This window comes from Panthera leo, chromosome A2, assembly GCF_018350215.1.
Source record: "Panthera leo isolate Ple1 chromosome A2, P.leo_Ple1_pat1.1, whole genome shotgun sequence".
Taxonomy (NCBI): Eukaryota; Metazoa; Chordata; class Mammalia; order Carnivora; family Felidae; genus Panthera; species Panthera leo.
In genome coordinates, this window is record NC_056680.1 from 24,569,226 (window position 1) to 24,596,434 (window position 27,209).

At 36.3% G+C, this 27,209-nt stretch overlaps 2 protein-coding genes across 13 annotated transcripts in view; one reads left to right on the top strand and one right to left on the bottom strand.

The window, feature by feature from the left end:
• CCDC66 (coiled-coil domain containing 66) overlaps positions 1 to 21,001 on the top strand; it is a 49,334-nt gene extending 28,333 nt beyond the window's left edge. For all 5 annotated transcript variants that reach the window (XM_042929702.1, XM_042929705.1, XM_042929703.1 and 2 more), the window contains 10 exons: positions 395 to 645; positions 864 to 948; positions 2,021 to 2,182; positions 5,073 to 5,217; positions 5,982 to 6,068; positions 16,697 to 17,184; positions 17,752 to 17,792; positions 18,560 to 18,801; positions 18,991 to 19,115; positions 20,719 to 21,001. In XM_042929702.1, coding sequence (XP_042785636.1) covers positions 395 to 645; positions 864 to 948; positions 2,021 to 2,182; positions 5,073 to 5,217; positions 5,982 to 6,068; positions 16,697 to 17,184; positions 17,752 to 17,792; positions 18,560 to 18,801; positions 18,991 to 19,115; positions 20,719 to 20,805 — 1,713 coding nt within the window. In that variant the 3' untranslated portion in view covers positions 20,806 to 21,001. The remainder of the gene's footprint in view (positions 1 to 394; positions 646 to 863; positions 949 to 2,020; positions 2,183 to 5,072; positions 5,218 to 5,981; positions 6,069 to 16,696; positions 17,185 to 17,751; positions 17,793 to 18,559; positions 18,802 to 18,990; positions 19,116 to 20,718) is intronic.
• A 1,206-nt stretch (positions 21,002 to 22,207) lies between these two features.
• The window catches only part of TASOR (transcription activation suppressor), a 49,535-nt gene continuing 44,533 nt past the window's right edge, over positions 22,208 to 27,209 (bottom strand). For 5 of the 8 annotated variants that reach the window (XM_042929697.1, XM_042929695.1, XM_042929696.1 and 2 more), the window contains 5 exons: positions 26,500 to 26,659; positions 25,610 to 25,718; positions 23,952 to 24,130; positions 23,621 to 23,785; positions 22,208 to 22,741 (listed from right to left, as the gene is read on the bottom strand). In XM_042929697.1, coding sequence (XP_042785631.1) covers positions 22,209 to 22,741; positions 23,621 to 23,785; positions 23,952 to 24,130; positions 25,610 to 25,718; positions 26,500 to 26,659 — 1,146 coding nt within the window. In that variant the 3' untranslated portion in view covers position 22,208. Of the gene's footprint in view, positions 23,019 to 23,620; positions 23,786 to 23,951; positions 24,131 to 25,609; positions 25,719 to 26,499; positions 26,660 to 27,209 lie in introns of all 8 variants that reach the window. The other 3 variants (XM_042929700.1, XM_042929699.1, XM_042929698.1) reach the window with 1 other exon arrangement.

Consider the following 27,209-nt stretch of genomic DNA (forward strand, 5'->3'; position numbering starts at 1 on the left):
CTCATGTTCTTGAAGCTAGTTACCGAAATGTATATGGAATCAATAAAGAATGTAGTTTCATTAATTTTATTCTTATTCTGTTCTGTGGTAACTTTTAAAAATCGTGTTTGAGGGGCGCCTAGGTGGCTCAGTCGGTTAAGGATCCGACTCTTGATTTCGGCTCAGGTCAAACCATGATCTCATGGTTTGTGGGTTTGAGCCCTGCATCGTGCTGTGCACTGACTGTGGAACCAGCTTGGGATTCTCTCTCTCCCTCTCTCTGCACCCCCCCTCCCCTACAGAATAAACAAATAAACATTAAAAAAAATTTTTTTTTAATTGTGTTTGTTGTATAGGACTTTATACATGTGAACAATTGGAAAAATTCTTAGTAATTCTTACTTATCATGATTAGGGTGAGGAACATGACAGATGGACAATGCATTTTGGTTCATTAAAGAACTATCCTGCTTCTCAGTCTCAACTCTCCTCTCGGTCAACATACAACCAACCAGAGTACTTCTGTGTCTCTCCGGAGACTCAGGAACTGGCTGATATCAACAGTGTTTATACACCTATGAGTGGAAGCCACGTTGAACCTTCAGAGGAGGAACATATAGCAAAACCCCTTAGAGATACAACTATGGCAAACAGTCAGAAAACGAAGTAAGTTTATTCTTCAGTATTGATTGATGTTTAAGAAAGTCTGTGCTTTATTAAAAGAGCTGTTGTTATATTTATAATATGTCTTAATTGATTTTAGGTTTGGTATTTTTGTTTAAAGTATAAATGAATAGTGGATATATCTGAAACAAAAGTGATTTAGCACCTTGTTAAACCCACCTTTTGGGGGTTTTGAATAGCTAAAGTGTCTGTCTTGCCAGTTTTCTCCGTTCTATGACTGCTCTCTTGGACCCAGCTCAGATTGAAGAACGTGACAGGCGACGACAAAAACAGTTAGAACATCAGGTATTGCACTGTAAAATATTGTTCTTTGTCTTAATAAATAATAGTCATAGCCAGTGGATGCCTAAATAAATGGCAGTTAAAATTTCAGTGTAAATGTGTAGCACAGGCCCTGTCCAATCCTGTGATAAATCTAATTCTTACTTCAACTGGCATTATATTAAAATTACATTCATGCTAAGAACTAGACAGTATCATGTAGTACAGCCAGCCACCTGCCTGCCAGAAGAGGTCTTTAATATGTAAGTTGCACATATGAAATGGCACTAAGTCTTAAGTTAGTATTGGTTATTTTTTTTCATTGGTTTAGTTCTCCTGAATTCTGTTCAGGATAAGAATTAGTTCTTTGTAAGGGAATTATATAGGGCATTGAAGTAGAATTCTGATTGAGAAATCTAGCAGACAACGTAAGAAAGGAGACTAAGATTTAATTTCTCTTCTAATTTTAGTCTAACACTAAAGGGACTTAAAATTCTGAATAATTCTTTAAAATCACTGATACATGAAGAATTCAGTTTAATTAAAAATGTTACTCTTGGGGCGTGTGGATGGCTCAGTCGATTGAGCGTCTGACTTTGGCTCAGGTTATGATGTCAGGGTTTGTGAGTTTGAGTCCTGCGTCGGGCTCTGTGCTGACAGCTCAGAGCCTGGAGCCTGCTTCAGATTCTGTGTCTCCCTCGCTGTCTGCCCCTCCCCCACTTGTGCTCTTTCTCTCTCTCTCAAAAATAAGTATTACAAACTTTTTTTAATAATGTTACTCTTAGTTTAGTGAACAGACATTTATAGAGTATCTGTTGCTTACCAGGCATTATGCTAAGCACTAAGCACTCAGCTGTTTCTGGATTAGTTCTTCTAATAGCCCTCCTGGGGTTAAAGAAAAAGCATATGTAGAACTTGACAGATGAGGTGGGAGAAATAGATTGGGAATTTGACAATTTAACTTTACTTATATATGTAATGCTGTATTGTGTATCATCTGATACTGATAAGCTTATTTTAGGAATATAAACAAATGCTAAAAATGGATTTTTTTAATTTGTAACAGTAATTTGTGTCATTTATGATTTATGACCAGAAAGCTATCACTGCTCAGGTAGAGGAGAAACGCAGGAAGAAACAGCTGGAAGAACAGCAAAGAAAGAAGGAAGAACAAGAAGAGGAGTGTCGCTTAGCACGGGAGCGAGAAGAAATGCAGAAGCAGTATGAAGAAGACATACTTAAGCAAAAACAAAAGGAAGTAAGTATTTATATATTAAAAAAATTTTTTTATTGAAATACAGTTGACACACAATGGTAGTTTCAGCTATACAAAATAGTGATTCAGCAGTCCTGTATGTTATGTGTGTTCACAAGTGTAGCTACCATCTGTCATCATACACACTATTAGGGTACCATTGACTATATTCCCTATGTTGTAGCTTTCATCCCCATGACTTATTCGTTACATAACTGGAAGCCTGTACCTTCCACTCCTCTTCACCCGTTTACTGACTCCATCCTACTACCAGTTTGTGGGGCTGTTTTTGTGTTTGTGTGGGGTTTTTTGTTTTGCTTTTCATTTAATATTTTTTAGATTCCACATGTAAGTGACTTCATATGGTATTTGTCTTTCCCATCTGACTTATTTTGCTTAGCATGATACCCTCTAGGTCCATGCATGTTAGTGCAAATGTCAAGATCTCATTCTTTCTTATGGTCGAATAAAATATAGAATATGTATACACCACATCTTCTTTATCCATTCATCTACCTATGGATACTTCGGTTGCTTCCATATTTTAGCTGTTGTAAATAAGCTGCAATAAACATAGGAGTGCATATCTCTCTTGTTTCCTCAGGCAGATACTCAGTAGTGGAATTATTGGATTGTATGGTAGTGCTATTTTTAGTTTTTTGAGGAAAGTTCATACTGTTCCGCAATGGCTGTACCGATTTCCATTCTCACCAACAGTGTATGAAAGTTCCCTTTTCTCTACATCCTCACCAACATTGTTATTTCTTGTCTTTTTGATATTAACCAGTCTGACCAATGTGAGATGGTATAATTATGGTTTTGATTTGCATTTCCCTGTTGTTGAGCATCTTTTCCTGTGTTTGTTGGTCATCTGTGTCTTTGGAAAAACCTCTATTTGAATCTTCTGCCCTTTTTTTAAAAAATCAAGTTATTTGAGGTTTAGGTTGTTGTTGTATAACTTCTTTATGTATTTTGGATATTAACTCTTTTTCACATACATTGTTTATAGATAACCTTCGCATTCAGTAAGTTGCCTTTTGTGGATGGTCAGAAGTATTTTATTTTGATGTAATCCCAACAGTTTATTTTTACTTTTGTTTCTGTAGCTTGAGGAGACATATCTAGAAAATTGTTGCTAAGGCCAGTGTCCAAAAGGTTACTACCTATGTTTCTTTAAGGAGTTTTATGGTTTTAGGTCTCACAATTTAGATCTGTAATCCATTTTGAGTTTATTTTTGTGTATGGTGAAGGAAGTGGTCCAGTTTCATTCTTGTGCTTGTAACTGTCCAGTTTTCCCAGCACTATTTGTTGAAGTGACTTCTTTTTCCCATTGCATATTCTTGCCTCTGTTGTAGATTAGTTGACCATATTAAGCATGGTTTTATTCCTGGGCACTCTATCCTCTTTGATCTCTGTCTGTTTTGTGCCATTACTATCCTATTTTGATTACTAAAGCTTTGTAGTATATATACTTCAAATCTGAGATTGTGATACCTTTAGTTTTGTTCTTCTTTCTCAAATTACATTGGCTATTTGGGATCCTTTGTGGTTCCATACAAGTTTTAGGATTATTTGTTCTAGTTCTGGGAAAAATACTATTGGTGTTTTGATAGGGACTGCATTGAATCTGTAGATTGCTTTGGATAGAATGGACTTCTAGCAGTGTTAATTCTTCCAGTCCATGAACATGGTAAAATTTACATTATAAATAATATTTTAGAGTAAAAAATGGATTTTTTTAAGCTTATTTATTTTGAGAAAGAAAGCATGTTTGAGTGGGGGAGGGGCAGAAAGAAGGGGAGAGAGCAGCCCAAGCAGGCTCCATAATCAGCGCAGAGCCTGATGTAGGGCTTGATCTCACAATGGTAAGATCATGACCTGAACCAAAATCAGGAGTCCGATGCTTAACTAACTGAGCCACCCAGGTGCCCCAGTAAGAGTCTTTTCAAAAAGAGTAGCTCTCTGGTTAGCTAGGAAAACATCTCTGTTAAGTGGCACAGACAGCATAGGTATGGTTGTGTCAAGTACCATGTCATACAGTGACATTTGATTGCCAAGGATTTGGGAGGTTTAGAGAAGAGCCTTAGAGCCTTTTCTCTGGAGCTGGGAGATGGGTCTAAGAGCCTGCATTTTCTTGATTTTTCCCATTTGCAGCCTTCACTCCACACTTAGCTGATGAAACAGCATATGGTCGGGGTTCTAATTTGATTATGTTGAATAGGCTGAGCTAACTACTCCTATGAAATAACTGTATACATGAAAAAAATCTAAGTATCGCGTGCTTGAATTGCAAGAAATGGCCATAAGCCTTATAGGTTTTTTTTTGTTTTTATTTTAAAAAAGTTTTTTAATGTTTATTTAGTATTGAGAGAGAGAGAGAGAGAGAGAGAGGGACAGCACAAGCAGAGGAGGGCAGAGAGAGAGAGAGGGAGACAGAATCCAAAGCAGGCTCTAGGGTCCGAGCTGACAGCACAGAGCCTGCCTGATGTGGAGCTCAAACTCACAAACTGTGAGATCATGACCTGAGCCAGAGTCGCTTAACCGACTAAGCCCCCCAGGCGCCCCGTATAAACCTTGTGTTCTACATCTTAATCTATTTTTACTCTTAATGGAATTCTGATGGAATTGACCATTGGTTTTAGAAGCTTTCAAAACTTTATTATAAATTTGAGTGGGTAAAAGTGTTCTTAAATTTGTGATCTAATACAGATAAAAAGATACTAAATACAGAGAAAAGATACTAAAATGTGAGCTTCAAAAGGGAAGGAACTTTGCCCAGACTGTTCTCCCAATATCTTGAATAGTGTCTGACACATAGTAGCTTATCTACTCAGAATTGTCAAGTCTGTACGTGTTTGATAATTGTATTTAATACCTTTGTGCACCTCAATAGGAAATCATGGCTCTCAAGACAAATGAGCTATTTCAGACAATGCAAAGAGCACAAGAGCTAGCACAGAGACTGAAACAGGAACAGAGAATCCGAGAATTGGCTCAAAAGGGACATGACACTTCTGGATTGATTAAAAATCTTGGCGGTAAGCGCTTCACTAGTATTTTACTTATGGGGTGCCTGGGTGTCTCAGTCGGTTGAGAGTCCATCCAACTCTTGATCTCGCTTTACCCCATGACTCACATTTCATGGAATTGAACCCTGCGCTGGGCTCGGTATTCTTTCTCTCTCTCTCTCTCTCTCTCTCTCTCTCTCTCTCTCTCTGCCTCTCCCCTGCTCATGCACCATGCTCTCTCTAAATAAATAAACTTAAAAATAATAAAATAATTAAAAAGAATTTTACTTACAGTATCTTTTGAAGATGCTTTTAAGTAATTTCTTATTTTTAGTGCCTAACACACCTATTAACTAAATGTTTTTTAAGGAATTTCAGACTTTGAGCTATTGGAACTCTATAATGCTTTTTTTATTTGAGAAATCGCCTTAAGAGTATACTAAATGTTACATTTTCTAGTAATCTTAAATTCTCTTTATGTTTTGCTCGCAGTAGGGAAAATGTTTGCTTTTTTACCCAGTTTTTGGAGAAAAATATTAAGTGATCTCCCTAAAATTCAATAACAGATAAAAATGCAGGTAAGTTTTTGTAAGAAACTTTAGGATAGCCCTTTTAAATTTGTATTGCAGTGTTCACACTTCCTGATTACACCAAACGTCTTCTTTGTATTTAGTTGCTGCTATACATAATTTCTGTTAATATTTCTGAAGTGTCATTATGTTGGATAACATATTTCTCTTGTCAGTTAATACAAGTGGAATATAATGAATCTACTAACAACATTTCAAATTTAGGACATGGCTTGGATGATGTCAGTGATAAAATGAATATATGTATCAACTCTACAACCTCTCCCAAAAAGGACACTGCTGTGCAAACAGGTATTTGTTTAAAAGTTGTGATTTGGTTTAAGATATACTTAAAATTAACATCACAGTTAGAATTAAACTCAATTTAAAATTGAGCTCAATTTAAAATTCATTTAAAAAAATGAAAGGAATTCAAGGTTTTCAGTAAAAATAAGAAAATAAAGGGATCTCTTGGCTTTTCATTTCTTTGTAACAGCTTTATTGAGATATAACTCAGATAACATAAAATTACCTCTTTTAAAGAATACAATGCAATGTGTTTTTTCTAGAGTACAATTAGAGTATATTTAGAGTTGTGCAACCATCTCCACAATTTTAGAACACTTTTATAACTCCAGAAAACCTCTGTATTCATCAGCAGCTTTTGTCCACTTCCTCCCTCCTCTCTAGTCATAGGCAACCACTAATCTACTTTCTGTTACTCTAGATTTGTCTGTCCTAGACATTTCACATAATTGGAATCATACCATATGTGGTGTTTTGTGTCTGGATTATTTCTTTGCATAATGTTTTAAGGTTCAGCATGTTATAGCGTGTACTTCATTCTTTTTTATCATTGAATAATATCCCATTTTGTGCATATACCACATTTTGTTTATTCCTTCATCAGTTGATGGACTTTTTGGTTACTTACACTTTTTAATTACAGATATGCTATGAACACTCATGCAGAACTTACGTAGACCTGTATTTTCAGGTTTCCTGGGAGAAAAGAGTAACATTGCTGAGTCATATATAACCAACTTTATGTTTAGCATTTGAGGAACTACAAAACCATTTTCCAAACAACTGTATCATTTTATATTTCCATCAGCAGTGTATGAGGGTTTCAGTTTTTCTGCATGTTCCCCTGCACTTATTCTCATGGTAGTGAAGTGGTATGTCATTGTGGTTTTGATCTGCATTTCCCCAGTGACTAATGATGTTGAACATCTTTGTTATGTGTTCATTTTAAATTTTAAAAAGTTGATAAGGTAATATCCATGTTGGATATTATTATCAGAGATCTCCATGCTTACTGTGAATCCTTTCCTCTTTATTTATCTTTCTAGGAAAAATTTTTTTTATATAATTTTTTTAATGTTTAATTTTGGGAGAGAGAGAGAGAGTGTGCACGGGAGCGTGCGCGGGGGAGGGGCAGAGAGAGAGGGAGACACAGAATCCAAAGCAGGTTCTGGGGTCTGAGCTGCCAGCACAGAACCCGACATGGGGCTCGAACTCACTAACTGTGCGATCATGACCTGAGCCGAAGTCAGACACTTAAGCGAGTGAGCCACCCAGGCGTCCCTCTTCCTGGGAATTTTTTATGAACTTGCAGGAAACCCCTTTATCTTTTCACCTTTTTAAATTGAGATATAGTTGACATATAACATTTTTTCAGTTGTACAATAGTGATTCTATATTTGTATATGTTGAAAAATGATCACAGTAAGTCTAATTAGCAGTTTCACCATCGATTACAGAATTTTTTCTTGTGATGAGAACTTTTAAGATTTACTCGCAACTTTCAAATATAGAATTATTTTTAACTATAGTCACTGTGTTGTACATTACATCCCAAGACATATAACTGGAGTTTGTACCTTTTGACCGTTCACTGCTCTTGGCAACAGTATCTGTACCTATGAGCTTCTGGATATATATATATATATATATATATATATTTTTGACTATGCGTGGTTTTTTAAGATTCCACATAGAAGTAAGATCATTATGCTATTTGTCTTTCTCTTTTTTTCACTTAACATAATACTTTCAGGGTCCATCCATGTTGTCACAAATGGCAAGATTTCATTTGTTTTTATGGCCTGATAATATTCGTGTGTGTGTGTGTGTGTGTGTGTGTGTGTGTACACACACTACATTTTCTTTATATTTGTCCGACACTTAATGTTGCTTCCTTGTCTTCACTATTGTAAATAATGCTGCAGTGAACATGGGAGTATATATATCTTTTTGAGTTAGTGTTTTTGTTTCTTTCAGTTAAATACCCTGAAGTGGAATTGCTGGATCATGTGGTAGTTCTACTTTTAATTTTTTGAGAAACCTTTGTACTGTTTTCCATAGTAGAAATGTACCAATTTATAATTCTCACAGTGCATGAAAATTCCCTTTTCTCCGCATCTTTGCCAACTCTGGTCATTTCTTGTCTTTTTGGTACTCCCATTCTGATTGGTTAAAGGCCATGTCTCATTGTGGTTTTTATTTCCTGATGGTCAGTGGTGTTGAGTATCTTTTCATGTAGCTGTTGGCCATCAGTAGGTTGTCTTTGGAAAATCATTCAGATCTTCTGCCCATTATTTATTTATTTATTTGTTATTGTTTCATTAAAAAAAATGTTAATGTTTATTCTTGAGAGAGAGACAGAGACAGAGTGTGGGTGGGGGAGGGTCGGAGAGAGAGGGAGACACAGAATCTGAAGCAGGCTCCAGGCTCTGAGCTGTCAGCACAGAGCCTGACGCGGAGCTCGAACTCACAAACTGTGAGATCATGACCTGAGCTGAAGTCAGACGCCTAACCGACTGAGCCTCCCAGGTGCCCCTGTCCATTTTAAATCAGATTATGTTTTTGCTTTTGCTATTGCATTGTATGAGTTCTTTGTATTTTGGATATTAACCTCTTATCAGATTCATTGTTTGCAAATATTTTCTTCCTTCAGTAGGTTGCCTTTTCAGTGTTTTGATGGTTTCTTTTGCCCTTTGCTATGAAGAATGTTTTTAGTTTGATGTAGTCTTGTTTACTTTTACTTTTGTTGCCTTTGCTTTTGGACTCAGATTCAAAAAATCATCGCCAAGACCAGTGTCAAGGAGTTTATTGCCTGTGTTTTTATTTTTAGGAGTTTTATAGTTTTAGGTCATACATTCAAGTTTTTAATCCATTTTGAATTAATTTTTGTGTATAGTGTAAGATAGTGGTCTGGTTTCATTATTTTGCAATTGACTGTCCAGTTTTCCCAGCACTATTCATTGAAGAGACTGTCCTTTCCCTATTATGTATTTTTTGGCTCCTTTGTTGTCAATTAAATGACTGTATAAGCATGGGTTTATTTCTGGGCGCCCAGTTCTTTTGATCTGTATCTGTTTTTATGTCAGTACCTTACTCTTTTGATGACTATAGCTTTGTAATATAATTTGAAATCAGGTGGTGTGATGCCTCCACCGTATTCTTTTTCAAGCTTACTTTGGCTATTTGGGGTGCTTTTGTAGTTCCATAGAAATTTTGGCATTGTTTATTTCTGTGAAACATGCCATTGGAATTTTGATAGGGATTGCACTGAATTTGCAGATTGCTTTGGACAGTACAGACATTTTAAGAATGTTATTAATTCTTCCAGTGAGTATGGAATATCTTTTCCATTTGTGTGTTCTTCTTCAGTTTCTTTTAGTAACATCTTATAGTTTTCAGTGTGCAGGTCTTTCACCTCCTTGGTTGAATTTATTCCTAGGTATTTATTTTTGATGCAATTGCAAATGGGATTGGTTTCTTAATTTCTCTAATAGTATTAGTGTATAGAAATGCAACACATTTTTGTATATTAATTTTATGTCCTGCACCTTACAGAATTTGTATTTTTCTGACAGATTTTGGTAGAGTCTTTAGGATTTTCTGTGTATAATATGTCATCTGCAAATAGTGACAGTTTTACTTCTTCTTTTCCAGTTTGGATGCCTTTTATTTTTGTTTTTCTTGCCTAATTGCAATGACTTGGATTTCCAGTACTATGTTGAATAACAGTGGGGAGAGTAGACATCCTTATCTTGTTCTTTATCTTAGAAAAAACTTTCATCTTTTCACTGCTGAGTGTGATGTTAGCTGTTTACTTGACATATATGGCCTTATTATGTTGAAGTGTATTCCCTTTATACTCTCTGTATAAGAGTTTTTATCATAAATGGATGTTGAGTTTTGCTTTTTCTGCATCCATTGAGATGATCATATGATCTTTATCTTTCATTTTGTTAATATGTTGTATCTCATTGATTTATTTGCAGATGTTGAAACATCCTTGCATCCCTGGAATAAATCCTACTTGATCATGGTGTATGATCCTTTTAATGTATTGTTGAATTCTGTTTGCTGATATTTTGTTGAGTTTTTTGCATCTATATTTGTCACGGGTATCGGCCTATAATTTTCTTGTGGCATTCTTCTCTGATTTTGGTATTAGGGTGATGCTGGTCCCATAAAATGAGTTTGGAAGTGTTCCCTCTTCTGTTTTTTGGAATAGTTTGAGGATTGGTTATTAATTCTTCTTTGAATGCAGGGTAGAATTCACTAGTGATTCCATCTGGTCCTGGACTTTTGTTTATAGGGAGGTTTTTTGTTTTGTTTTGTTTTGTTTTGTTTTTTTATTACGGATTCTCCTTACTAGTAATAGGTCTGTTCACATTTTCTGTTTCTGCATCATTTAGTCTCGATAGGTTGTGTGTTTCTAGGAATTTATCCATTTGTTCTAGGTTGTCAAATTTGTTGGTGTGTAGTTGTTCATAGTATTATGATCCTTTGTATTTCTGTGGTGTCAGTTGTAATGTCTCCTCTTTCATTCTGATTTTTGAATCCTTATTTTTCTTGATGATTCTAGCAAAAGTTTGTCAGTTTTGTTTATCTTTTCCAAAAATCAGCTCTTAGTTTCACTGATACTGTCTATTGTTTTTATAGTCTCCACTTCCTTTTTTCCCCCCTCTGATCTTTGTTATTTCCTTCCTTGTACTGAATTTGGTTGGTCTTCTTTTTCCTTGAGATTTAAAGTTATGTTGCTTATTTTTCTTGTTTCTTGATGTAGGCATTTATCACGATGAACTTCACTTCCCTCTTAGAACTGCTTTTACTGCATCCCATAAGTTTTGATGTTGTATTTCCATTTTAATTTGTCTCGACATTTTTTTATTTCTCTTTTGGTGTTTGGACTCCTTAATTTAATCTCCACAGAATTATGAATTTTCCAGTTTTCTTCATGTAATTATTAATTTCTCGTTTCATATCATTGTGGTTGGGAAAACTGTGTGTAGATATTAATTGAAATTTCATGAATTTATTTTATTAAGACTTGTCTTGTGGCCTAACATGATCTAGCCTGGAGAATGTTCTATGTGTACTTGTGAAGAATGTGTTTTCTGTTGCTTTTTATATCGAATGTTCTGAATATATGTGTGAAGTTCATCTAGTCTAACATTTAAGGCCTTTATTTTTTTACTTTCTGTTTGGATGATCTATTCAGATATATGTGGGGTTTTAAAGTTTCCTGTTGTTGTACTGCTGTTTATGCCTGTTAATACTTGCTTTATATATATACATGTATTTAGGTGCTCACGTGTTGAGTGTATAAATATTTACAAATGTTACATTTTCTTGTGGATTGACCTCTATCAGTATGTAATGCCCTTCTTTGTCTCTTTATTGTAGTCTTTGTTTTAAAGTCCATTTTGTTTGATATAAGTGTGGCTACCTTCAATTTCTTTTATTGTCCATTTGCATGGAACATCTTTTCTCATCCCTTATTTTCAATCTCTATGTGTCCTTCTGAAGGGAGTCTCTTTATAGGCAGCATTTAGCTAGGTCTTATTTTTTTTTTTTTTTTTTTTTTTATCCATTCACCCATTCCATGTCTTTTGATCTGGAAAATTTAGTACATTTACATTGAAAGGAATTATTGGCAGGTGTATATATATTGCCATTTTTTTCATTGTTTTCTAGTTCCTTTTTGCTTCTCTTCCTTTGTTTTGATGACTTTAATGGTATTGTTAGATTCTTTTCTTGATCTTTTGTGACTCTGTCCTTTGTGTATCTACTGTAGGTTTTTACTTTGTGGTTAACATTAGGTTTACATACAGTGTAACTTAGAACAGTGTGTTTTAAGTTGGTAACAATTTAAGTTTTAACATATTCTAAAGCTCTACATTTTTACCCCCCTCCCTCATATTTTGTTTCTGGTGGCACATTTTGCATCTTTTTATCTTTTGTATCCCTAACTAGTTATTCCAGTTATGGTGATTTTTACTACTTCAGTGTTTTTAAATTTTTTTTTTTAATGTTTATTCATTGTTGAGAGAGAGAGAGAGAGTGGGCAGAGAGAGGAGACACAGAATCTGAAGCAGGCTCCAGGCTCCGAGCTGTCAGCACAGAGCCCAACGTGGGGCCTGAACTCATGAACTGTGAGATCATGACCTCAGCCGAAGTTGGATGCTTAACCTACTGAGCCACCCAGGCGCTCCTATTGTTTCAGGGTTTCAGCCTTTAGACTGGTCTTATAAATGATTAAGCTACTACTTTTATTTTGTATTAATGTTTACTAGTGAGATTTTTAGTTTTCCATTTGTTGTTGATTAGTGTTTCTTTTACATTCCTTTTAAGTCTGGTTTAGTGGTGATGAACTTTTATGTTTTGCTTGTCTAGAAAGTAAATTCTTTAATTCTGAATGATAACTTTGCCACGTACATTATTCCTGGTTGGAAGTTTTTTCTTTTGGCACTTTGAATATATTGAGTCACTGCCTTCTGGCCTACAGAATTTCTGCTGAAAAATTTCATGTAGTCTTTAGGAGGGTTCCTTGTATGTAACAAGTTGTTTTCTCACCATTTTTAAGATTTGCTCCTTGTCTTAAAGTTTTAACATTTCAATTATAATGTATCTTTGTGATGGTTTCTTTGTTTTTATCTAATTTTGAATTCTCTGGGCTTCCTGTATCTGTATATCTATTTCTTCTCCAGGTTAGGAGATGTTTTTTTCTCCTAGAAGTTTTCTGCCCCTTTCTCTTCTTCCAGGATTCCATCATATAATGTGAATATTAGTCTGTTTGATGTTGTCCCATAAGTTCCTTGAGCTATCTTCACTTTTATTTGTTTTTGGGCTCACTGATCTTTTTTTCTGCTTCATCTTGTCTGCTGTACCCTTCTAGTGTATGTTTCAGTACAGTTATTCCTCAGCTCTGTGACTTCTGTTTGGTACTTTGATACTTACATTTATTTTCTTTTTGAAGTTTTCCTTGCTTATCCATTCTTTTGAGTTCTGTGAGCATCTTTATCATTACTTTGAACTCTATCAGGTAAATTACTTCTTTTTTTTTTTTTTTTTTTTTGTTTGTTTATTTTGAGGGGCACCTGGGTGGCTCATTAAGTTGGGCATCTGACTTTGGCTCAGGTCATGAACATAGGTCTGTGCTGGCAGCTCAGAGCCTGGAGCCTGCTTCAGATTCAGTCTCCAGCTCTCTCTGCCCCTCTCCCGCTCATGCTCTCTCTCTTGCTCTCAAAATATAAACAAACATTAAAGAAAATTTTTTTAAGTTTATATTTTGAGAGAGAGAACCTGTGGGGGAGGGGCAGAGAGAGGGGACAGAGGATATGAAGCAGGCTCTTTGCTGAAAGCAGTGAGTTTGACCCCTGTGTCAGGCTCTGTGCTGACAGCTTCGAGCCTGGAGCCTGCTTCAAATTCTCTGTCTCCCTCTCTCACTGCCCCTAGCCTGTTCATGCTCTCTCTCTCAAAAATAAATAAACATTAAAAAAAAAGGGGGGGGGATTGAGTGTGCCAAGACCGGGTCAGTGCCCTAGAGGGGAATATCTCAGTCAGCACCTAGATTCAGGCTGAGTGGAAGCCAGACCTTCACGCATCAGCTTTTAACGTATAAAAGCATATACAGTCCCAATAGGACCACAAGCAGAGGCGCACCTGGCCTCCAGAGCCAGGTGATCAAGGGGCACCCTGCACATAGCAGCTGCAGAAACCAGGGCACAAAACATAGAATCCCAGGCAACAGACATGTATAAGGAGATATTGGGACCGTGGAACAGGACAGAGGAAGAACGTGAAGATGACACCTGCTGGTTGGAGTGAGGTAGACAGGAGTGGATGGACAGGAGTGGATGGAGGAAGGTCTCTAAAGATAGCATCTGCCAGGGGTGCAGGGGATACCTAGAGTTTTAAATGAAGGTAATACTTGCCAGCCTCAGTTCCCTGGAACAGTATCCCAGCAGGTCCCTAGATGTGTGTTAAGTTAGATGCCTGCCCCTCACTTTATGTGAAAGAGGCTCATCTACTTATATTACACTCTGGGCACTATTGGCTATCTCTGCACTGGGCCTTGGGGCAAGTGAGTCTACACAACAACCCTTTAAAAGCCATTTCTTCCCTCCACTATAGCTTGGTGGGTCTCATGGGCATGAGCCTGTTGGCTTTCAAAGCAAGATGTTTTGGGGGCTCATTTCTCAAGTGCAGGTCTTAAAAGTTGGAGTGCCTGATGTAGGGTTCAAACCCATCGCACCTTAGGGAGCTGCTCTGGGTTACTAACTTACCTACTTAAGCCACTTGCTTACTTAAAATTATTCTGCTTATGAGCTCTTGGTATTTTTTGATACTTCACTCTTAAGCTTGAAGAATCTGGTTCAGTCCCATCCCTAGGTCCAGATAAATTACTAAGTTATATAAATCCTACACATTAAGGGAAAGTGAAAATAAGTTTTTAAAATAATGGAATTATGTGTCTTTTCACTGAGCAGCTCTAAATAAGGGAATTCAATCAGTCAGAGTCCCAAAATAGAATAATTCAAAATGGTTTATGTAGGAAGGGAGTATTTCCAAAGGAGAGTCAGAGATTCAAAGGAGAATCAGAGGTAGTGCATATATCAGATTTATGGGAACCAGAGAGGGTGCATGACTCTTGTGCTAGGTAGCAACTAAACTGATACCGGAACCTAGAAGACAGAAGTTGTGTCAGAGGGAACTTTGAGGGCAATGATGAACTATGGTAAAGGGACAGAGTCAGCCTCAGGTCAACTAAGAGAATGAGCCAGTGGAGTAAATATCCTGATTTCATTCTGTTCCCTCCCTTTACTCTGCTTGTGAACCCTGTTGACTGAAGCCAGAGGATCAGGAACCCATTAATACAGTTCATACCAGTCAGCTTGCCAGGGTAGAAAAAGGTGTTAAGTGGGTACAGAGTGGCAAAAGAAGATACCCACTATGAGAGTGATGCAGGCTGGGCAGCCTTACTATGGATTGGTCCTAAAGCATGTCCAGCCTGGAATAACACACCCTAGTAAGTGTGCAAAATAAGAGAGCAATAGCTAGAGTTAATTTTTTTAAATGTGAACACAAACCTTTTTTCATGACCTAATTATGTATTTAAAGTTTTAATCTTGAGTGAAAGAAAACCTTTTAAAAGATTGTTCAACTGGTCCCATAGCTGTTACAGCTGAACACATCACTAAACATGTAAGTTGTAAAATTTCAGATGTTTTTTTGAGTGAACTGTTCCTGACATTGTGTGTGATTCAGGGATGATCTGCAGGCCGAGTATAATGGTATATGAGATCTATAGATCTAAATACACAAAATGCAATGTGACTTTTATCAGTAGCAACATTTCCCTAAAAATTTGGTTCCAAGGAGGGAGGTACAAAAGAAATTTTCCCAGCACTTTTGGGGTGAAGACAGAAGGACATTTTCCAGATCCTGTATATTTTTGTATGTTGTTAATTTCAAAACAAGTTACCAGAAAAGCTTAACATCTCAGAAGAAATTTTTTACATTGCTTTTGATGACACTTTTGTCAGTTACTCTTATAGGGAAAATTAAGAGTTTTGCTTAGAAATACACTTAGATGTAGAAGATGATATTACATACGGCTTCTGTATATTCTGAATGAAAACCAGGACAGTCCTGTGAAAAGTTTTGTTTAAAAAATGGTCTATTTTATGTGATGCTAAGAATGAATCAGCTTAAGTTTCGATCCATGCTGTGGCATGGGTGACCAAGGAATTATGCTGAGTAAATAAGCTGAGCATAGGGTCGGGGAGGAGTGCACAGACACACAAATATTACATAGTTCCACTTACGTGAGGAATCTAGGGTGGGGTGGACACATTCATAGAGGTGGAAAATAGAGTAGAGGTTGCTGGGGGTTGAGTGGAATGTGGAGTTACTGCTTAGTGTATACAGGGTATGTTTGGGGTAATGAAAGGGTCTGAAATTGTGCAGCCCTGTGGGTATGCTTGCTGCAGTGAATGGTACACTTAAAAATGTTGAATGGAAGATTTGGAGAAATTGGAACACTTGTGCACAGTTGGTGGTAATGTAAAATACTGTAGTCACTATAGAAAACATAAAGAATTTTTCCTCAAATAATTCAAAATACAACTGCCATATGATTCAGCAGTTCCCCTTCAGGGTATATACCCTGAAGTCTTGAAGAGCTATTTGGACACCAGTGTTACTGCAACATTAGTCATGATAACTAAAAGGTGGAAGAAATCCAGATGTCCCTTAACAGATAAATAGATAAAGTGTGGCATTTAGACACCTCTGATGGTATATATTATTCAGCCTTAAAAAAGGAGGAATTATAACACATGCTACAGCTTGGATGAACTTCGAGGACATTATCCTAATACGAAACAAGCCTGTCGCAAAAAGACAAATACTGTAGGATCCTACTGACATGAAGTACTTAGAGTAGTCAAATTTATAGAAACAAAGTAGAATGGTGGTAGCCAGGAGCTTCAGGCAGGGAGGAATGGGAAGTAGTTTAATGGGTATAGAATTTGTTTTGAAAAAACAAAACAAAAAACCCTGTGTAATACCTTTGAGAAAAAAACCTAAATTTTGTGTTACAACAATTAAAATTAAGCCTTTGAAGTTTTTCTTTTTAGATGACTTAAATACAGGAATGTTCACCAATGCAGAATCATGCTGTGGATCAGTAATAGAGAGGGAAATTATAAATTGTTCATCCCCTGAGATTCCTGCAGAATTTAGTGAACAACTTCACACTAAGAAAGACAAACAGGAACTAACAAATCAGGATAAAGGAGCCAACTTAGAAAAAGAAAACAGTTGGTATAATGATCAGTGGAATGAATTCACAAGGACAGAGAAAACAAAACCAGTGAAGAAATGTCCTAAAAGGCCCGACTGGAATATAAATAAGCCACTCAAAAGGTATATTCCAGCATCAGAAAAGTACCCTAAACAGCTTCAAAAGCAGAGAGAAGAAAAAAAAGTAAGAAGGCAGATGGAACTGCTTAATTTGGTAGAAAGAAACAGTCCTGGACACCTCTCTCAAAATAGAGGGCCTTCACCAGTTCTTCCTTCATCTCAAGAAACTGAGCCAAGGTTCAGGTGGCATCTAATCAAAAAGGTAAAACTCCTTTGTCTTAAAATATATTTTGAAGTATGTATTGATGTTTCTAGATTGAAAACCAGGTTCCCCACATGCATGTTTTGACAAGGCTGTTCTGTATCTGAACAAGAGTTTAAGAAATGTGCTTTAGTTTATAAAGGATTGTTAAACTATGGCAAATCCATCAAGTTTTATAGGAACATAGCCATGTTCATTCCTTTATGAATTGTCTGTGGGTGGCTTAGAGTGGTTGCAAGAGACCACATGGCCCACAAAGCTACAAGTGTTTACTGTCTGGCCCTTTACATAAAAACTTGACAAACCCTGTCGAGATTAATGCTGTTCATTAAAATAGCTACTCAAAATTCTTGTTTATAGTCCATATTGACAGAGGGTAATTTTACAAGGTCACGTATTACTGTATTGGTTCCCTGTGACTGGAAAAATACAAAATCTCTATCCCATCATCCAGTATCTGTTATTCAAATATTATCCTCAGATTGTTTCCACAAGTAATCATCAGAAGTATTTGTGGGTATATAAGGCAAATACTGTTACTCCTTTCTGCATTTATCTATCTTTTAGGAAGAAGATCCTCTGAAAATTAATTCTTTCAGCAAGGAAAGGTATGTTATGGACTGGATGGATTCCACAGCTACTTAGTGCTGTGTATATGTGGTAAAGAAATACAAAATATTTGCTGAGAATACAGTTGAGATGAAAACATGAGCATGTATGAAGTCAGTAACTGGAGGTCAGACTTCCACGTGAGGCATAGAGGTTTAAGGGATATGTGGCTGGCATTTTACCTAAAATTTGAAGGCCCAATTTGGACTGGGCCTAATAAACATCCTGGGTGGGAACGTAGGTAAGGCATTGTTGTCTGCAAACTTAGCTAAAATAGTTGGAATTTCCAGTTATGTCAACAGTGGAATAGACATTGTACTTGGATGAAAAAATGACTAGTAGGGATAATGAAAAATTCAGTTAACCAGTAGGAGATTTAGATTGTTAGGAATTTGATTCTATGCCTTTGAACCAGATGGTTTAGCGTTCTGTCAGAATGTGGCTGTAATGAGTTTAGTTCAAATGGTAAGTATATTATTTTATGCTAAATTATCTCAGGAGAAACATTAGGCTTACGTTAACCCAGCTAATGTTGATCCCCCTTTTTTCCTCTATGCTGTATATATCCTTGCCAAGTAAGAACTCATCCTATTCTGTTGCTATTTAGGGAAAGTATCCTAGAACTCACTTCTGTACATAGTGTTCCTAAAGGTTTTACATTTAGGATAAATTGAAATGTGATTGAAGAGCAGATATGCTTACTCTAAAATACATAATTTTGCATTAAATCTTCTTAGTCCTTATTGTGCTTTTTTGAAAAACACAGGTCTCCATCACCACCACCAGTTCCAGTGGTGAAAAACAGAACACAACAGACTCAGACACTAAACAGTAATTATGAAAGAGAGAATCTGATCTTAGAAGGCAGTCAAACAGAAACATCACCTGGGGTTTCTGAACCATCCCATTTTATCCCCTATGTCCGAACCAATGAGATCTATTACCTTGATCCAGATGCACCACTGTCTAGGCCTTTAACCCAGGATCTTCAGTACCAAAATCCACATGGTAAGTAAATTCAAAATCCAAATTAATATTCTTGCCCTTAGCCAGGAGAGGTAGAATTTCCATTTTGGGGTGCATTAACTAAATTTTTAATTGAATATGTAAGTTTATTAATGAATCCTTAGACTACTCTAAGATAGGGCTATATCATATTAGAGTTATATTTAACATACTACTTTCATCTGGCTTCAGACTGTGACCAAGAACAAGGACAGCTACTTGACTTTGGTGTCAGGGACCCACTTCTTAATCCTAACTTGTTGAAAAACAGGGATCGACAACAAGCAATCCTTAAGGGACTATCAGAACTGAGACAGGTATGATGAGCTTTTTCACCAAGTGTGGATGTAACTGTTTGATGGAGGGCTGTGTGTTGGATCTTAAGCAGGCTCCATGCGCAGCATGCAGCCTGATGCAGGGCTCAATCCCACAATCCTGGGATCATGACCGGACCCGAGTTGAGAGTTCAACCGACTAAGTCACTCAGGAGCCCCTGGAAGGCTGTATTTTACTTACTTACAGTGCCTAATTGGTTACATGATTTATGTCCCTTCTCCCACATAAAAAATTCACCTGTGTTATTAACCTTGAATGGAAATAAGATTTGCCATTTTTTTGGGGTGCCTGGGTGGCTTAGTCGGTTAAGCGTCCGACTTCGGCTCAGGTCACGATCTCGTGGTCCGTGAGTTCGAGCCCCGCGTCGGGCTCTGGGCTGATGGCTCAGAGCCTGGAGCCTGCTTCTGTGTCTCCCTCTCTCTGTGCCCCTCCCCTGTTCATGCTCTGTCTCTGTCTCAAAAATAAATAAACGTTAAAAAAAAAAAAAAAATTTGCCATTTTAAAAATCTCTCCAGTATGAAATCATGAGACAGTTCTAATATTAAGATAATTTTATTGAATGGGGAAAAAAAAAAAAGCATACATTTGAAAGGTAAAACATGATCAATAAGGCCCTAAAACCAAAAGCAGAAAATACACAATTATGCTTTAATAAACTCTTAGTAATGCAGTTCACGTTTTTTTAATTGAATGTATTGGCAGTGTTCAGAACAGAACAGTGATCCAAGTCCCAAAGAATAATATAATCCAGTGTGAAATTATACATATAACCTTACTCATCAGACTACATCTTTTCCTCCCAGACCCAATTATTGTCAGATAAAAATAAAATCTGGTAACATACACACTATTTTAAGGCTATAACCTTTTTCTATCAAGAAAAATAAACTGCCACTTTAGAAGTGCCCTTTTCCATGTCCAGTCATTTGCTAATGCCTCTTGCATTTCAAATTGTTGATTGAACAGTTGCTTACTAGTTCTTTCTCACAGAGCTAGAAAATCACCCATACTAACAGAATTATGTAGAAAGTATCCTTCAGTTCTCCAAATGCTAGCTTTGGCTACATATAGATTGAGTTATGTCACAAGCAGTAAATATTTTCAATTTTCCTTTAAAGTGACAAGGCACTTAATAGAGGTAAAAGTTGTAAGGTCAAGAGGCAGGAATATATATGATTGTACACAGTGACCCACCTGTATAGTAGCCACATCTTATTTCAGCAGAGCCTTGTCTAAGCCACTAAGGTTAGTGCAGTCAAGATAAACACTGGATGTTTGGGGAGACTCCTTCAGTGTGTCTCATTACCATTTTAAGAGCCATGTCATTGGGGAGACTTTGTTTTACAAGTTAGTCATCCCTCTTGGTTTTTATGCTAAGAAGATAATCCTGGGTATACAGCATCCAAGTGAGTAAGTTTTTTGAGTGGTTCAAAATTCAACATGACAAGCTATGGCTGAGTAATGGAATTTATTATTATAGGTTTTCAAAGTAAATAGAATTCTGGGTTAGCAGGGCTGAAATGTAAAATAGGAATAATTTGCAAGTCTGCTGCACACCTCACTAACATATTAATGTGATTTCAGGGCCTTCTCCAGAAGCAAAGGGAGTTGGAAACTAATCTCATGCCTTTAGCTGCAAATCAAGAAGAGAATTTTAATTCTTCGTTTTAAATGTAGAAAATCAAATCCTTCACGTTTGTTGTCTTCTAAATTATAAAATGTGTTCATTGCATAACTGTATTTTCCAAATAACCTAGATTTATTTTAAAAATGCTTATTTAAAACTTGTACATTATGTAGTACAACACTGTGTGTATATATATATATATATATTTTACAATAAAACGGACATTTTTTGTAAAGCTTAGTAAAGGAAAAAAAACATTTCTGCTCTATCACAATCTAGGCATTTAAGTCCTGTAAAAACACTTTCCACTTACCTTACGACAGGTTTCTGACCTGTTCACAGACAACGTTCTTCTACACTTATGAAGCTTATTACTAAGATACCACTTAGGTATTTTGCTCTATAAAAAGATTTGAAAGGTTAGAACTCAGATTCTAAGTTCTTCTGAAGGGCGGGCCCAAAGGAAGGTCTGACTTAACACATCCCAACTTTTACTAGAGTAGCTGATTTGGTATTTCTTTTCTCTAAATCCTTTTTTTTCTTCTTTTCTTTTCACTTGTGGAAACTGCATTTTCAAAAACAGTTTGCATTTGTAATGCAGGCAGTTATTACCAATATAGTTTTAAAACTGATCGCCATATACTTTGTGAATTTGAAGTTATTTTTTAGAACAGCACTTAAGTGTTTAACACCTCAAAAAATATACTTACATTTTGCTAAGACTACCAATTTAAAAATCCATAGCAAATTTGTTCAATGCCTTTAATAAACAAACCTATCTTTTGAAATAGGAGACTGAATTTGATAAGTTAAATTTCACACTAAGCACTGAAAATTGTTAATTATCAAATACCCTCGAATAAAAGGTTGAGCAAAATTTTAGCAACAGGCAATTTTTACATGGCTAAGCTTAAAGATAAAAATAATGCTGCCTGGTATTAAGTCCTAGGTCTTAAATCTTGAGGTATTGAGCCAAATCCTGTAAATATTTATTGACATCACCGGCTTATACCTGTATAAAAACACTATACAAAAGCTTAAAATAAATACAATAGTTGACTGATATGTCATTTCAGCAAAAGTAGCTGGTATCCTGACAGAGGGGGGGAAAAAGTTATTGTTTACTATGGTTTTTCAAATATCTAATTTTATGTATAAAACAGGCTTCAATTTGAAGTCTAAGTACAGGTGACATATAAATGTAAAACTTAAAAGTGCCAACATGAGATAATTCAAGTACAATATATGTTAAAAATATATATATTTATTTCAATTTTCAGATGCTTCAACTGTTACAGGCCATCATGATTTAAATAAAAGGAAAAAAAAACATTTGAGAAAGGACAAGAAACCTTTTGTTTAGAGAATGAAATATAAATTGTTATTTCACTTATAAGAAACAAAGTCCATAACAACCTGTTTCAAAAAAAAAAAAAAATTACTATAATTATTTCTCTTTTGAAAACGGCCTGGAAGAATCACTTTTCCCCCAACTTAATGGAGATGGAGATTTATCTCTATCCAAGCTTTGAGTATAAGCAGATAAAAAGTAATTTTCACTTTCTTGAGACTGACTTGATGAAAGGGCATATGGTGTCCCCAAAAATGTCTGATGAGTGAGAACGTTAAAATGACTAAACTGATGGGACATATGTAATTGACTGTGATAAACCTGAAAGCTGCTATATGCATCTTGTTCAGTTGAACTGCTGTTCTCTCCTTCAGAGCACACTAGAGCAACAGAAGCTCTCTCTTCAGAATCAATCTGACAAGTCTTATCTTCTAATAAACTTTTTTGCACGTCAAGAGACGATTGCAATTCAATTTGAATATTCTTATTTTGATCTGTTCCACGTGATCCTTTGGTCTCTTTCGCCAATATTTCTGAATGAAAATTGCTGCATACTTCTATTTGTGAGATTTCATCCCCTGAATCCAGAGACATATCCTCTTCATCCTTTTCATCGTTTTCTAAAAGAGCTACATTTAAAAAACAAAAAGTCCTCCTCTATTGAAATACACAATTTGTTTAAGTTTTAAAATTATACACTACTCACACAATATAACGCGTCAGGGTCTGCAAGTCCACAATCCCTTAAAGCTTGGTCTTCTGCCACAAGTTCACTTAGTCACAACACTCACACTAGGTGTGAATGTCCAGATAATCCGATGCTAAAAGCTTCTGCGAAATGTGTTCACGTTTAATGTTGGGAAATCCCAACTCCCAGCTCCAAAGGGGTTAATGTCAAAACAGCATCTAAAGTTATACGGTAATTCAGTATTTGACAAGACAAATAAAAAATAAAAATTTTGACATCTAGCTTCACTGGATTATGACTAAACCAGTTAGTTCTATCAAATGATCATCTCTGCTTTTCCTCAAAAACAAATTACATCTTTCATTTAACATAAAACCTGGAACCAAAGCAGAGTCCATCTCACAAAAGACTAAAGCTATGGATATCCCTTACTACCTTGTAATTAAATTGCTTTATACATCTGGGGAGATTTAGTAGCCCAATGCTAAATCCCCATTATCTGGTGTCCTCCTTTTAAAAATAGAACCCCTTTGCTGACAACAGCAGCCAATAAAAGCTTACAAACCCTCAAAGAGAAAATGCCTACTCTATAGTATGCAACACAGTAACTCTTAACAGCTTGTAGTGATTACAGTATAAATGAGCAGATTTTGTGGATGCTAAGTATAAAAATCATAGGTGCCTTGAAACACTTTCCCTGAAGCTATTAACACTGAGGGTGAGTAGTTTCAGGACAGGCATTTCGTTATATGAAAATGAAACAAAACCGTTCCTCTTTTTCTGTCTGCCTTAAAGAAAAGGAAAACTACTGAAAAGTTACCTGACTGCGACTCAAGATTCTCATTAGCACCAAGCAGTGGAAGGTTTTCTTCTGTGATTGAGTTGTGATAGCCCACAAGATTTTTAAAGTTTTGCATAAAGTCTTCAGTAGTTGCAACCACTATTCCATTATCTGTATAACTGGAAATCATCTTGATATTCTTTTCTAAATTAAAAACAAGTTTCTAGTATAAAACACTTGAAACTATACATGGACAAATGATGGTGCCTACCCCCAATCCCCATAAAAGTGCTCAACACCTACCACAGGCCCAGAAAATCCTTGCATCCACACCTACATTCACAATAGGAAGCTTAAGGGCGCTCTTTACCTGTTAAAAAGACTATGTGTCTTTGCTGTACGTTCTGAGCCTGAAGTCTGATGAGGCAATCCAATTCTGGTGCATTTCGAGTTTGTGAATCACAATTGTGGTACGACAGAATTTCAACCAGGTGCTTCTTCTGATAGACATTCAGAAGCGTCAACAGACTTAGAGCTTTAGCATTCAATCTGTGAAATTAAATAGTTCAATATCTGGATCTGCATTTCTACAGTATGGAAATTTTTGCTTCAAATTAAAACCATAATTTCTCAATTGAGGCAACTAATGACAACTGCACTGCTTAGTTCAGTGCCTAGTGAATGGGTTTCTCCTAGGGGAGAGAGGAGAGCAGGAAATGTGCAACCCACATGTAAGTCCAGGGGCTTTCTATGGGTGTAAAAGCCTGAGAGCCGGCTATTCAGCTTAGGCTAAAAAATCTCAGTTGTTTTACTTAATAAAAAACAACAGTTCCCTTTAACTTTACTAATTTAGAACTTGAATGAAGGACACAGAAGGACAAAAAATATATATAAATATCTCCTTCAAAAAAATACATGGGTCTAAGCTGTTTCTACACCTCCAAGCACAAGGCAACAAGTGGTAGAAATTACTGACTACTGTCAGGAAGATAAAGGTACTAACTTTGTACCAAAGTTACACCTGTGCGCCTCACTGTTATCTGGTATACAAAAGTAAGGCTTCACTGATACCTATTTCACATGATTTGAAGATAAAACAAGTTTCAAAAGAGTGAATTACTACAAAAAGTTACTTTTCAGTTATTTAAGCCTGAATTTCCTTCTTAAGTGTACCATGGGATTAGAAGGTATTAGGGTATAAAAAAAAGTGTTTTGTAGTCTGTTTCAGAAATGCTGGCTGACAAAATGTGGTGTTTTTTTTTTTTTAATTTTGAGAGAAAAAGTGTGAGTGGGGGAGGGGCAGACAGAATCCCAAGCAGGTTCCACACTCAGCGAGGAACCAGACATGGGGTTCCATCTCACGACCGTTTAGATCACAACCTGAGCCAATATCAAGAGTCGGACAATTCACCAAATGAGCCACGCCAGCACCCCTGTAGAACAGAAGTCTTAGTCTCTCAGATCCCTAATTATGTAAATATACTATATGGACTCTCTAGTAGGAAGATACAGTATCCAAAACTCCTCTATAATTTGTGAAGCCTCTCAAGCTGACTAGTGTTCTAAGGACCACTGGGTATGCTAGAAATCACCTATTTCCATAAATGAATGTCCTAATCACAAATCTCCTTATGTCGGGATTAATCCTTGTCTCAGTATGTATGCACGTCACTAGATTAGCTGCCTAAATTAGTCCTCAGTTGGGAAAGAGTCTGACCTAGTTGGCATATACAGTTTGGTAAAAAAAAAAAAAAAAAAAATGCAGACTATTCCCTCTTGATTATTCTAAATCCCCAACTGGCAAAGATGAAAACCATTTTACCTATATACATAACTAGAACTTCAACTTAAGAAAAACTCTACCTAAATAAGAATACTACTTCCAAATAGGCTAGAATTATATCTACATTCCCTTATGGCTGGCTAAAGATACCTGTGAAAACTGAACAGCATCGATGATAATCTATAAACACAGAAAAATAAAATTTTAAATCAGCAACCATTATACAGTTATTTTTCAAATCTTACCTGCCCAATTCCTTTAGTTTTTTCTGAAATTTACAGTGGACTTTCCATTGCCATTTTCCTTCTGGAGTACTAAGTTCTTCGAGGAATGTCAAAAAATTTTTAAGGTTTTCTGTTAGAGATAACAAAGTTCATCTTAAATTCAATAAATAATAGTCAATCCACAACTGAATTATGGAAGAAATTTTTGTTGACATTATACAGAAATGTCTACTTTCCTTTTTTGTTTTTTATTTTAATTTACTTTGTTTTTTAAAAATATATGAAATTTATTGTCAAATTGGTTTCCATAAATGTCTACTTTCCTATGTAGTGTTGCCCCCCACTTTTTTCCCTCTGAGGGAGACAGATCTATACATACTCTTAGATTTAAGAACATCTACATAAAAAAAAAAAGAACAGGATGATAACAATAACCAAGCAGAAGTGATACAAATGCAGTAGGAGCAGGTAGCCTTGCTTTATACCAGATTTAGAGGAAATTATTTGCAAAGACTAAGAGAAAAGAAATTTGAGGCAATAAAACCTCAAGAAAACGATGAAAATGTATTAGTTATCTGTGATTGGCAGAATGGACAATACATTTAAAAAGCATGAGTCACTGAGGTGCCTGGGTCGCTCAGTCAGTTAAATGTCCGACTCTTGGTTTCAGCTTAGGTCATGATCTCAGTTTGTGGGATAGAGCCCTGCGTCGGGCTCTGCACTGACAGTGTGGAGCCTGCTTGGGATATTCATTCTCATTCTCTCTCTCCCTCTGCCCCTCCACTGCTCGTATGCGCTCTAGCTCTCTCAAAATAAATAAACTTAAAAACAAAACACAAAAGCATGAGTCATTAATCAGAAAAACCTAGAAAAGACAGAAGTTCATGCTCGAAAGAATGCACAAATCTTACCAATTGTGATAACTTCTGGATTTAGAATGGATTCATCAGACACGATAAAACCTCCAGATACAAATAATTCATTATATGTATGATTTTTAACATCATCCAGACTATCAACACCAGCAAAACTAACACAAGGGAGCTTCTTTAAAGTCACCAAGCCAGGTACCTATTTAAATCCCAAAACAAAAACAAATAAAAAATGAAATGGTTAAGACTCAAGTGTGAAGTGACCTACAGGAAAAGTCTAACAAAATGCACTACAGCTCATATATATTAGTGTGTTGCTTCTGGAAAGCCAAGCACAAAAATAATATTCCCAACATGTTCAAATACATAAATCAACATTTATGTACTCGGTGAATACCGTAAACAGAATGCTCTAAAGAAAAGGTACCTACAAACGGACTTGGAAACAGAATGATATAGGCCAACCTGTCTGGCCCTGTGAGTGCAGGCAGAATTCAGAGGGCAAGAGCCTACGGTACTGGAACAGTCAGGAAAGCCTTCAAAGGGTAGTAGGACTTGAGACAAGCTCAGAAGACTGGGTGGGGTTCCTCCAAATGCAACGGAAAGGGGAAATGATGTGGCAGAGAGAGGGTACAAACAGGTTTTACCTGGGACATACGAATGAAAATGACAATGTAAAGAGAGTGAACAGACCCACTGACATTCAAGGAGTCAGTATTCCTAGTCTTGATGAGTGACAGGGAGGGTAT